Source organism: Ranitomeya variabilis, chromosome 8 (assembly GCF_051348905.1).
Source record: "Ranitomeya variabilis isolate aRanVar5 chromosome 8, aRanVar5.hap1, whole genome shotgun sequence".
NCBI classification, from domain to species: Eukaryota; Metazoa; Chordata; class Amphibia; order Anura; family Dendrobatidae; genus Ranitomeya; species Ranitomeya variabilis.
In genome coordinates, this window is record NC_135239.1 from 82,513,856 (window position 1) to 82,527,465 (window position 13,610).

Genomic DNA, 13,610 nt, shown 5'->3' on the forward strand with positions numbered 1-13,610 from the left:
GGAAGAGCCGTCTGGGAGTACAGCAAGAGGGCAAGACATGTAGTCTGTCACCATCTGACGGAACCGTTGCCTCCTGCTGACTGGAGCCGTCTGTGATGGTGTAGACTTTTGTGGCGGGCACAGAAAACTGTGCCACAGTTCGGCCATACTGGTCTTGCCTTGGGCAGAGGCACTGCTTCTGCTCCCTCTTTGTGCAGAGCCTCCACCACGGCCTGGACGCACTGAGCTGCTTTGGAATGCACTAGCAGCACTTCTCTCAGTTGGAATGGAGAAGATGATGGAATTGACCAGTGTGTCTTGGTACTCCCGCATTTTTCGCTCCCGGTTCAACGGTGTGATGAGGCTTTCTACGTTGTCCCGGTAGCGAGGATCGAGGAGGGTGAACACCCAATAATCAGACATGTTGAGAATGTGGGCGATGCGGCGGTCGTTTCTCAGGCACTGCAGCATGTAATCCACCATGTGCTGCAGACTGCCAACTGCCCAAGAAACGCTGTCCACTGCTGGAGGCGTGATCTCTGCCCGCTCGTCATCACCCCACCCTCGCTGTACACACTGAGTACTGGACAATTGTGTAACTCCCTCCTCTGGACGGATGTCTTCCTCCTCCATTGACTCCTCCTCATCCTCCTCACAAACGGTCCCCTGCCTACGCGTTTGTGAGGAACCACGTGGCGCTGACTGTCCAGAAGATGATGGAAATGGTGAATCCTCATCCTCCACCTCTTCCACAACATCATCCCTTAGCGCTTGCAGTGATTTTTCAAGCAGGCAGATAAGGGGGACAGTCATGCTGACTAGTGCATCATCTGCACTCGCCATCCGCGTGGAATAATCAAAGGGACGCAAAACCTGGCAGACGTCATTCATAGTGGCCCACTCTGTGGTTGTGAAGTCTGTACGGCGCTGACTGCGACTTTTTTGCGCCTGAAGCAGCTGGTACTCCATTACAGCTTGCTGCTGCTCACACAACCGCTCCAACATATGTAACGTGGAATTCCACCTGGTAGGTAGGTCACATATGATGCGATGTTCCGGCAGGCGGTGTCGGCGCTGCAGAGCCGCAATGCGCGCTTTTGCCGTGCTGGAACGCCGCAAGTGAGCACACTCTAGGCGGACCTTGTGCAGCAGTGCATCAAGATCCGGATAGTCCCTCAAAAAGCTCTGCACGACCAAATTGAGCACATGTGCCAGACATGGGATGTGAGTGAGGTTGCCGAGGCCCAGAGCTGCCACCAGATTTCGGCCATTATCACACACTACCATGCCTGGCTGGAGATTCGCTGGCACAAACCACACATCGCTCTCCTGCTTGATGGCATTCCAGAGCTCCTGCGCTGTGTGGCTACGATTCCCCAAGAAAATTAATTTCAAGACGGCCTGTTGACGTTTGGCCACGGCTGTGCTCATGTCGGTCGTAACAGGTACACGTTCATCACGGGTCCATGTGGAGGTGGACTGTGACGGCTCCTGCAGCGATGATTCTGAGGAACTGGTGTAAGAGGAGGAGTCAATGCGTACAGAATGGATTCCTGCAATCCTTGGAGTGGGCAGGACACGTCCTGCGCCACTCGCACGGTCTGTACCCGGCTCAACGACATTAACCCAATGGGCAGTGAGGGAAAGGTATCGCCCCTGTCCATGTTGACTGGTCCACGCATCGGTGGTGAGGTGGACCTTGCTACTGACGGCGTTCAGTAGCGCGTGTTTTATGTGTCCCTCCACATGCTTCTGCAGGGCAGGGACGGCTTGCCTGCTGAAGTAAAAGCGGCTGGGCACATTGTACTGTGGGACTGCCAATGACATCAAGTCACGGAAGCTGTCAGTCTCCACCAGCCTGAATGACAGCATTTCCAGTGACAGAAGTTTGGCAATGCCTGCAGTCAGAGCCTGTGCTCGTGGGTGGTTTGACGAGAAAGGCCGCCTTTTCTCCCATGCCTGTACTACCGATGGCTGTAGACTGGGCTGGGAGTGTGTGGATGACTGGGAAAGTGGCGCTGCGGGTGGAATTACAGCGGGTCTCTGGACAACAGGGGCAGAGGTTCTTCCACGGCGATCCTGGGAGGACGCCGAACCAGCTGCGTGTGAGGTAGAGGAAGAGGCAACACGAGCTGAAGAGGTGGTAGCTGCCGCTGTTGGTTGGCCTACCTCTTCAGTGTGTTTTTCTAACTCCGCCGGGTGCCTGTTGCGCACATGTTTCCACATGTTGGAGGTATTGAGGTTGCTGACATTTTTCCCTCTTTTGACTTTTTGATGACACACGTTGCATCTGACATAGCAAATGTCATCTGCAACTGTGTCAAAAAAGGACCAGGCACTGCAAGTCTTGGGAGCGCCCTTTTTGGCTTTTGGAAGAGACATGCTCCTAACGGGTGCCAAAGCGGAGGCTGCAGGATCCGCAGTCTTCCCCCTCCCTCTCCCTCTTTGGGCCGTACGGGGAATCTCTTCCTCAGAGCTGCTCCCACCACCTTCCTGTCCCTCACGCCAAGATGGGTCGAGGACCTCATCATCTACACTACCCTCTGCCCCCAACTGCTCCTCCTGGGTAGTCTCAGCAGCAGAGCACGCACCAGTAAGTGGCACCTGAGTGTCATCATCAGCTGATGCGGCCTGCGATGTGGTGACCGGAGCCACTGGCCCACCCGCCTCTTCAGAGGAAGACAGAAAAAGCTGTTGGGCATCACTGCACCCTGCCTCTTCTTCCATTTCTCCAATGCTGCTTGGCTGGCCCCCTGTTTCCAAGCCAAGAGATTCAGAGAACAGAAGTAGAGACGGCTCCTGTCCTGGGCTCTCTGTCTGCCTGGGCAATTTGGCAGGTGGTGAAGAGACAGATGGCTGCTCTCCAGTGCTCTGTGTCTGAGAGGATGTGGCACTAATGGAAGTTGATGCATTAGCTGCCATCCATCCGACAACAGCTTCAATTTGTTCTTCACGCAGCAGCGGTGTACGGCGCTCGGACACAAAGCTTCGCATGAACGACTGTTGCCTGGTGAAAGTGGGTGCTGATGAGTCACCGGTGCCCGCAGCAGGCACAGAATCCCCACGTCCCCTCCCTGCTCCGCGACGGCTCCCACGCCCCCGTGCCTTACTCACTGCCTTCTTCATCTTGGTTGACTGATAAAGATAAGCAGAAAAGTACTAACGGATTTGTGTGCTTATTCCTGAGCAACTCCTCCTAACAGGTATAAGAAGCACTAATTATCTAAAGTGTGGACTAGACTTTAATATGAGCTAATGTGGCCTACAGAAATGTAAAGTGGTGTAACTGGTGTGTTTGGTGAACTTTATTATTTATTTATTTTTTGGGGGCTGAACTGACAACAGATAGAGCTGCAGTCACACGGAGACCGTGCAGACAGACGTAAACGGCGCTACAAGGCCCAAAAACCCTCCTCTACTTTATCCTATGTAGTGTTTTTCCACAAATTAGCTGGAGACGGGTGGAAAGACACTAATAGGATTTTTTTAAATTAATTAGCAGCAGACTACACTACTTTGAAAAAAAAGAAAATTGATTTGGCGGTATGACGCAGTGAAAAACCCTGAGCTGGAGACAACCAGGCTACAGCTGCTCACAGATTACAGGGCGAGCTGCAGTCACACGGAGACCGTGCAGACAGCCGTAAACGGCGCTGCAAGGCCCAAAAACCCTCCTCTACTTTATCCTATGTAGTGTTTTTCCACAAATTAGCTGGAGACGGGTGGAAAGACACTAATAGGATTTTTTAAAATTAATTAGCAGCAGACTACACTACTTTGAAAAAAAAGAAAATTGATTTGGCGGTATGACGCAGTGAAAAACCCTGAGCTGGAGACAACCAGGCTACAGCTGCTCACAGATTACAGGGCGAGCTGCAGTCACACGGAGACCGTGCAGACAGCCGTAAACGGCGCTGCAAGGCCCAAAAACCCTCCTCTACTTTATCCTATGTAGTGTTTTTCCACAAATTAGCTGGAGACGGGTGGAAAGACACTAATAGGATTTTTTTGAATAAATTAGCAGCAGACTACACTACTTGGGAAAAAAAAAAAAAAAAGGAACAGTATGAGGCAATGAACCACCCTCCCTGAACTGAATACAACCAACTATGGATGGCCTATGTGGCTGCACTCAGACTGGAGACTGGGCTGCACTCACACACACACACACACAGACCCTGCAGATCGCTGTGAAAACAGCGCTACAAGGCAAAAGCAAGGTGAATAGTAGGTGAACACAGCGGTTGCTAAATTAGCCTTTGGAAAGCACAAAGAAGCAAATCGCTATCTCTAAACTGTCCCTCAGTCAGCAAACAGCGTCCTGTCACTAACTGAATTCACAGCAGAGTGATCGCAAAATGGCGCCAGCGACTTTTAAACTGCATCATGACATCATTACACCAGCCAATCACAGCCTTGCCAGTAGTTTCATGCCCTCCATGCTAAACAGGATGTGCCCACACTTGGAATCAATCTCATTGGCTGAATTTCTGCTTTTTGAATCTTAGAACTTCCGATTCCGGTATCCGATACGCGGCAAGTATCGGAATCCCGGTATCGGAATTCCGATACCGCAAGTATCGGCCGATACCCGATACTTGCGGTATCGGAATGCTCAACACTAGTAATGAGTGGAGGAAAGAGGAGACTCTTAAAGAAGAAGTTACAGGTCTGTGAGAGCCAGAAATCTTGATTGTTTGTTTCTGACCAAATACTTATTTTCTACCATAATATGCAAATAAAATGATAAAAAAACAGACAATGTGATTTTCTGGATTTTTTTTTCTCAGTTTGTCTCCCATAGTTGAGGTCTACCTATGATGTAAATTACAGACGCCTCTCATCTTTTTAAGTGGTGGAACTTGCACTATTGCTGACTGACTAAATACTTTTTTGCCCCACTGTACTTATACATTAAGATAAGATCACCCCTTAGCCTTCATTTTTCCAAACTAAATAGCCCCAAGTGTAATAACCTATCTTGGTATTGCAGACCCCCCAGTCCTCTAATAACCTTGGTCGCTCTTATCTGCACCCGCTCTAGTTCAGCTATGTCTTTCTTATACACCGGAGACCAGAACTGTGCATAGTATTCTAAGGCTATGTTCACACGCTGCGGGTTTTGCTGCGGACCCGCAGCTGTTTTGCAGCTGCGGGTCCGCATCTTTTTTCCATGTAGGTTACAGTACAATGTAACCTAATGGAAAACAAAACCCGCTGTGCCGACGATCCTTTTTTTCTGTGGAAAATCCGCGCGGATTTTCTGCAGAAAAAAAGAAGGACCATGTCACTTCTTGGTGCAGAATCGCAGCGATTCTGCACCCATAGAAATGCATTGAACCGCTAACTTCCCGCATGGGGCTGTGCCCACGTTGCGGGAAGTTAAGCGGATAATGTGCGGGTGGTACCCGGGGTGGAGGAGAGGAGACTCTCCTCCAGGCCCTGGGAACCATATTTGGGTGTAAAAAAAAAGAATTAAAATAAAAAATCATGCTATACTCACCTCTCTGCGCTGCCCGCGGCGTCCGGTCTCAGTTGCTGTGCCGAACAGGACCTGTGGTGACGTCGCGGTCACATGACCGTGATGACGCCGTGGTCACATGACCGTGACGTCACGAAGGTCCTTGTCGGCACAGCTGCTTGCAGCATCGGGGAGATCGCGACGTCAGAGGGTGAGTATAGCCAATTTTTATTATTTTTTACATTACTATTGATGCTGCATATTGCTGCATATGCAGCATCAATAGTACAGCAGTAATCCCGCAGCGGAAACCGCGGAACAAACCGCGATAAATCTGCAGGGATAACCGCAGCGGTTTTGCCCTGCAGATTTTCAATTCCGCTGCGGGATTAACCCGCAGAGGAACCCGCAGCGTGTGAACGTGGCCTAAGTGTGGTCGCACTAGTGACTTGTATAGATGTAAAATTATGTTCCCCTCATGAGCATCTATGCCTCTTTTAATGCATCCCATTATTTTATTTGCCTTTGTAGCAGCTGCCTGACACTGGCCTCTAAATGTGTCATCCACCCATACACCCAGGTCTTTTTCATTAACGGTTTTGCCCAGAGTTTTAGAATTAAGCACATCGTTATACATCTTATTACTTCTACCCAAGTGCATGACCTTACATTTATCCCCATTAAAGCTCATTTGCCATTTGTCAGCCCAAGCTTCTAGTTTACATAAATCATCCTATATAAAATATAAAATATAAAATTGTCCTTCTCTGCATTGATTACCCTGCAGAGTTTAGTGTCATCTGCAAATATTGAAATTCTGCTCTGTATGCCCCCTACAAGGTCATTAATAAATATGTTAAAAAGAAGAGGGCCCAATACTGACCCCTGTGGTACCCCACTGCTAACCGGGGCCCAGTCCGTGTGTGCTCCATTAATAACCACCCTTTGTTTCCTATCCCTGACCCAGCTCTTAACCCACTTACACATATTTTCCCCTATCCCCATTATTCTCATTTTATGTATCAACCTTTTGTGTGGCACCATATCAAAAGCTTTTGAAAAGTCCATATACACTATGTCCACTGCTTTCCTTTGGTCCAGTCCGGAACTTACCTCTTGATAGAAATTGATCAGATTTGTCTGACAGGAACGGTCCCTAGTAAACCCGTGCTGATACTGGGTCATGAGGTTATTCCTCTTCAGATACTCCAGTATAGCATCCCTTAGAATGCCCTCCAGGATTTTACCCACAGTAGAGGTTAAGCTTACTGGCCTATAATTACCGAGTTCAGACAGCAGTGTGAGCAGCCTCTTCTTACGTCATTACTCCTGGTTTCCCAAGCAATACATCAGAATAACAGGGTGGACAGCAGTGTGAGCAGCCTCTTCTTACCTCAGTATTCCAGGTATATCCAGTATTAGATCAGAAAGATAAGATTAACAGTATTGTGAGTAGCTTATTTTTACCTCAGTGCTCCAGGTATTAGATCAGATAGACATAGTGGAAAGCAGTGTGAGAAGCCTCTTCTTACATCAGCATTCCTTGTATGTCTAGTATTAGCTCAGGTAGGCAGGTTTCTGTGAGTGTGTCAAGTCATCTGCCATTTTATTCTAGACTGATTACCTCCTTAGAAAAAACAAATAAATAATTTGCAAATAAAAGGCAATTATAGTAAATTATGTATTATTACATTTCCTTTAGTTTTTTTTATTCCTGTTGAACCGCTATAAATATAGAGCAAATATAGAGCAAGTGAGTTTAAAACGACGTGTCTCTCCTAATGATATTTTTGTTTTACAGAATCCAGGGACTCTCAATGAAATAACAATTCTGCAGTATATTTTATTAAAGCTCTCTGTTCTTACCTTCCTCTGTTCTTCCCACTTAATAGTTGTGAATAAATTGACAACTGGGTAGTACCATTCCTCATGTTAAGTGGTGCATCCCTACAGAGTCAGCACTGGGAGCACTGGTTGCACATGGTCATGGTGTGCAGGAACACACTCCCAACAGGCAGGGCCGGACTGGGACTAAAATTCAGCCCTGGCATTTGCAGTCACACAGGCCCACTTGTCGCATGGTGACTGTATAATATCTTTGTACACTTGTAGGTTACAAGAACCGAGGGGAGTGTAACAGGACTATATAACATATAATTACAGCTGTATCCAGCATTACAGCTCAGTCCCCATAGAATGTAATACAGCACAGCCCCCATAGAATGTAATGCTGCACAGGCCCCATAGAATGTAATGCAGCCAGCCCCATAGAATGTAATACAGCACAGCCCCCATAGAATGTAATGCAGCCAGCCCCATAGAATTTAATGCAGCACAGCCCCCATAGAATGTAATGCAGCACAGCCCCCATAGAATGTAATACAGCCAGCCCCCATAGAATGTAATGCAGCACAGCCCCCATAGAATGTAATGCAGCACAGCCCCCCATAGAATGTAATACAGCCAGCCCCCATAGAATGTAATGCAGCACAGCCCCCATAGAATGTAATGCAGCCAGCCCCATAGAATGTAATACAGCACAGCCCCCATAGAATGTAATGCAGCCAGCCCCATAGAATTTAATGCAGCACAGCCCCCATAGAATGTAATGCAGCACAGCCCCCATAGAATGTAATACAGCCAGCCCCCATAGAATGTAATGCAGCACAGCCCCCATAGAATGTAATGCAGCACAGCCCCCATAGAATGTAATACAGCCAGCCCCCATAGAATGTAATGCAGCACAGCCCCCATAGAATGTAATGCAGCACAGCCCCCATAGAATATAATGCAGCACAGGCCCATGGAATGGAATGCAGCCAGCCCCATAGAATATAATGCAGCACAGGCCAATGGAATGGAATGCAGCCAGCCCCATAGAATGTAATGCAGGCAGCCCCCATAGAATGGAATGCAGCCAGCCCCATAGAATATAATGCAGCACAGCTCCCATAGAATGGAATGCAGCCAGCCCCATAGAATAAAATGCAGCACAGGCCCATGGAATGGAATGCAGCCAGCCCCATAGAATGTAATGCAGCACAGGCCAATGGAATGGAATGCAGCCAGCCCCATAGAATGTAATGCAGGCAGCCACCATACAATATAATGCAGCACAGCCCCCATAGAATGTAATGCAGGCAGCCCCCATAGAATGTAATGCAGCACAGCCCCCATAGAATATAATGCAGCACAGCCCCATAGAATATAATGCAGCACAGGCCCATGGAATGGAATGCAGCCAGCCCCATAGAATATAATGCAGCACAGGCCAATGGAATGGAATGCAGCCAGCCCCATAGAATGTAATGCAGGCAGCCCCATAGAATGGAATGCAGCCAGCTTCATAGAATATAATGCAGCACAGGCCCATGGAATGGAATGCAGCCAGCCCCATAGAATATAATGCAGCACAGGCCCATGGAAAGGAATGCAGCCAGCCCCATAGAATATAATGCAGCACAGGCCCATGGAATGGAATGCAGCCAGCCCCCATAGAATATAATGCAGCACAGGCCCATGGAATGGAATGCAGCCAGCCCCACAGAATATAATGCAGCACAGGCCCATGGAATGGAATGCAGCCAGCCCCATAGAATATAATGTAGCACAGGCCCACAGAATGGAATGCAGCCAGCCCCATAGAATATAATGCAGCACAGCTCCCATAGAGTGGAATGCAGCCAGCCCCATAGAATGTAATGCAGCACAGGCCAATGGAATGGAATGCAGCCAGCCCCATAGAATGTAATGCAGGCAGCCCCCATAGAATGTAATGCAGGCAGTCCCCATAGAATGTAATGCAGGCAGCCCCCATAGAATGTGCTTGTGCTTGGCATGCAGAGGCTCCCTCCCTGTCCCTGGTACCGTGGTACGTACCTGGCTGTAGTTCACCACCACAGCTCCTCGCACTGCACAACCGATGCTGGCTCAGTGGCTCCTATTAGGTCTTGCAGCAGCCACTATTGCGACACCTTTACACTCCTGTCTGGCGCTGCAGGGGTTAATGAGTTCTAGAACAAATAGAAGAAAAATCCAGCTTCCAAAAATATCAAAATTTATTGAAGATAAAATCCAAGATCCAAAAACATGGTTCACAGGAGAAGAAATGGCAGCATGCTACATGTTTCAAAGCTTTGAAAAAGAACTTATTGTTCGAAACATGTAGCATGCTGCCATTTCTTCTCCTGTGAACCATGTTTTTGGATCTTGGATTTTATCTTCAATAAATTTTGATATTTTTGGAAGCTGGATTTTTTCTTCTATTTGTTCTATTACTTTACGTGAAGACTGCACGTTATCCGGGCTTCCCCACAACAAATGCCTAGTAGGTGAGCTGGTTTTGTCACATTTTTTTTCTTCTGTTAATGAGTTCTACCCCGCAGCACCCGCACACATTTTCACTGTCCTGCGGTGCCTCATCCCGGAAGACACTGCAGTGAGTGCAGAGTGCATCACATCGTTCTCTTCTCTGTCAGGAATTGATCATGTGACCTCCGGCTGCTGGTATTCTAATCCCGCCTACTCATGCATGTGACTGATCACATGCTCGTGAGTAGTGACATCACCGAAGGTCCTTTACCTTTATCGCAAGTTGTAACTATTTATAGTACCGACTTCCCTGACACCAATAACGGATCGAGCGGCCCACTACTGCCACCGGCCCTTCTGGCATTTGCCAGAACTGCCCTATGGCCAGTCCGGCCCTGCCAACAGGTGACACTAGTTGTCATGTAAAAAATAATAATAATCTAGGAGTAATTAGAGAGGAATGGCAGAAGTAGAGTTCTCATAAAAGATGTTCCAGAATTATTTCATGAAAAATACAATTATTTACTAAACTAGACATTTTACTAAAATGAACTGTTCATAGCCAGTCCCAGAAAATAATAAGTTTAAATACGGGCTAGATATTGCAGAATAAATTCTCTGCGTGTCAAATGTGTAACAAATCAGGATGCTCATCATTTTAGAAAATCAGTGTACAGTAGTGATCAATGTGCTTGTTTCTAATGTGTATACATGAAGAAAATACCTAACAACCTATCTCTTGTTGTTAGCCCAGCCTTTGTGAGAATGGAAGTACTTGTGATGGCAGAGCTGGCAATGATTGCTTGTGTTCTTCATGTGACAGCCATAAGTGGTGCCAGCTCACTCAGTGTCCTCCTGGGTCTGTCTGCCAACTCGTACCTGGAGGATATGAATGTAAGTACAATGTCTTTACACATAAGCACATTCAAGGTTACTTGACCCAGCTAGAAAATATGGACTTAAAAGACACTTTAAATAAATGATCTGCTTTTTATTTCTCAAAATAATGTAATAATATAATATAATAGTAATATTTTTTTGCATAGCAATAATTCAGAGGTTTCATATACAGCAAACTCCGACGTTACATAGTAATAAACTTTTAATCCGTATCTTTCTAGAAACCTTTGCTTTATCTAACTGTTTTTCTATGGAAGCGCGCTCCATCTTAGGGATGTCATGGCTTCTCACTGATCCCTCTGCACGGTGCATATTTTCAGTTCACATGCGCAGGAAGAGAGACCAGAATTGCACTGCTCCTTAGGACAGTGCTGCTTTATTAGAAGATTTTTTCTGGTGCTCGTTAGTGTCGCTAATAGTGATGAGCGAGCATGCTCCGTTAAGTTGTCATCCGAGCACGCTTGTGTCCTAATCAAGTATTTTCGGGGTGCTAAAAAAAAGGCTCAATGTTTGTTAGGCAATCCTTGCGTGTGTTGTGGCTGTCGAACATCCGCAACAACATGAGCATTTTTTACGAGCATGCCTGAAATACTCGATTATGACATGAGCGTGCGCAGGTAACACCTTATCCGAGTCCGTTCACTCATCACTAGTCGCTTTCCATCATTGTCACACTGCTCTGTGCACTGATCACAGTGAAAACGCTCTCATCAGAGGACAGAACAGTGCAATAGTGTTATTGATATGAAAACTGCAGAGCGGTAGGGAAAATTGTAATGTACTTACCGCTGGTGAAGGGCGGTGGAGCGCAGTGAGCAGTCTTCTAATATAGTAGAGGGATGTCCCTAGGAGCCACATACATGGTAACACTTCCTAGTCTCTCTTCTCACTCAACAGAGATCTCATGATAGCTTACGAGATTACACTTTTTGTGAGGTGTAAGGCCAGTGAATTTAGTGACAGTGACCCAGGCAAGTTAAATAAAACATCCTATATTGTCCAAACACTACACGCGTGAAATTGCTCACCAGGAACCGCAACCAGGAATACGCAATAAAGTTCAGTGTCACTTGCTATCGTGGTTGTCCATGTCGCTGGCTCTGGTCTGTGTTAGCTTCACCCAGACAGGAATACATCCATAGGGCCTTCAACTCTGCTACTTGTGAAAATCCAAACACACACAATATTAACACACACAAACCTTATTTGCAGGTTTAAATGAAAACCGTGGCCATGGGCCACTTGTAAGACCTGAACTGGAGGGAGAAATCCGTCCCACTGCCATACTACAGATCCAAAAATAAAAGCTCAAGACAGGTCTTCCTAAACTGACTTGGTCAAATCACTTGACCCAGTCAACACTTGCTTTAATTTTGCATGGTAACCACAGCTGTAGCTGAAATTACAATGCACTACAGTGGGTTTAATACAGTACTTTGTGAAAGATACCAAATGTAAATTTTTGGTGAGGAATCAACAACAAGTGGAACACAATTGTGAAGTTGAATGAAATTTATTGGTTATTTTAAATTTTTATAGAAATTCAAGAACTGAAAAGTGGGGCGTGCAATATTATTCGGCCCCTTTACTTTCAGTGCAGCAAACTCACTCCAGAAGTTCATTGTGGATCTCTGAATGATCCAATGTTGTCCTAAATGCCTAATGATGATAAATATAATCCACCTGTGTGTAATCAAGCCTCCATATAAACGCACCTGCTCTGTGATAGTCACAGGGTTCTGTTTGAAGCACAGAGAGCATCATGGAGACCAAGGAACACAACAGGCAGGTCTGTGATACTGTTGTGGAGAAGTTTAAAGCTGGATTTGGATACAAAATTATTTCAAAAACTTTAAACATCCCAAGGAGCACTGTGCAAGTGATCATATTGAAATGGAAGGAGTATCATACAACTGCAAATCTACCAAGACCCAGCCGTCCCTCTAAACTTTAATCTCAAACAAGGAGAAGACTGATCAGAGATGCAGCCAAGAGGCCCATGATCACTCTGGATGAACTGCAGAGATCTACAGCTGAGGTGGGACGGTCTGTCCATAGGACAACAATCAGTTATACACTGCACAAATCTGGCCTTTATGGAAGAGTGGCAAGAAGAAAGCCATTTCTCAAAGATATCCACAAAAAGTGTCTTTTAAAGTTTGCAACAAGCCACCTGGGAGACATATCAAACACGTGGAAGAAGGTGCTCTGGTCAGATGAAACCAAAATCAAACTTTTTGGCAACAATGCCAAACGATATGCTTGGCATAAAGGCAACACAGATCATCACCCTGAACACACCATCCCCACTGTCAAACATGGTGGTGGCAGCATCATGGTTTGGGCCTGCTTTTCTTCAGCAGGGACAGGGAAGATGGTTAAAATTGATGGGAAGATGGATGGAGCCAAACACAGGATCATTCTTGAAGAAAACCTGTTGGAGTCTACAAAAGACCTGAGACTGGGACGGAGATTTGTCTTCCAACAAGACAATGATCCCAAACATAAAGCAAAATCTACAATGGAATGGTTCACAAATAAACGTATCCAGGTGTTAGAATGGCCAAGTAAAAGTTCAGACCTCAATCCAATCAAGAATCTGTGGAAAGAGCTGAAAACTGCAGTTCACAAATGATCTCCATCAAACCTCACTGAGCTCCAGCTGTTTGCCAAGGAAGAATGGGCAAGAATTTCAGTCTCTCGATGTACAAAACTGATAGAGACATACCCCAAGCGACTTGCAGCTGTAATCACAGCAAAAGGTGGCGCAACAAAGTATTAAGTTAAAGGGGCAGAATAATATTGCACACCCCACTTTTCAGTTTTTGAATTTCCACAAAAATTTAAAATAACCAATAAATTTCATTCAACTTCACAATTGTGTTCCACTTGTTGATTCTTCACCAAAAATTTACATTTGGTATCTTTATGTTTGAAGCATGATATGTGGGAAAAGGTT

General features: G+C 46.3%; 1 protein-coding gene across 1 annotated transcript in view; it reads left to right on the top strand.

Moving 5' to 3' along the window:
* The window catches only part of CRB1 (crumbs cell polarity complex component 1), a 163,135-nt gene that overhangs the window by 52,719 nt on the left and 96,806 nt on the right, over positions 1-13,610 (top strand). The window contains exon 8 of the mRNA XM_077278086.1: positions 10,501-10,645. Within this exon, the coding sequence (XP_077134201.1) occupies positions 10,501-10,645 (145 nt within the window). The remainder of the gene's footprint in view (positions 1-10,500; positions 10,646-13,610) is intronic.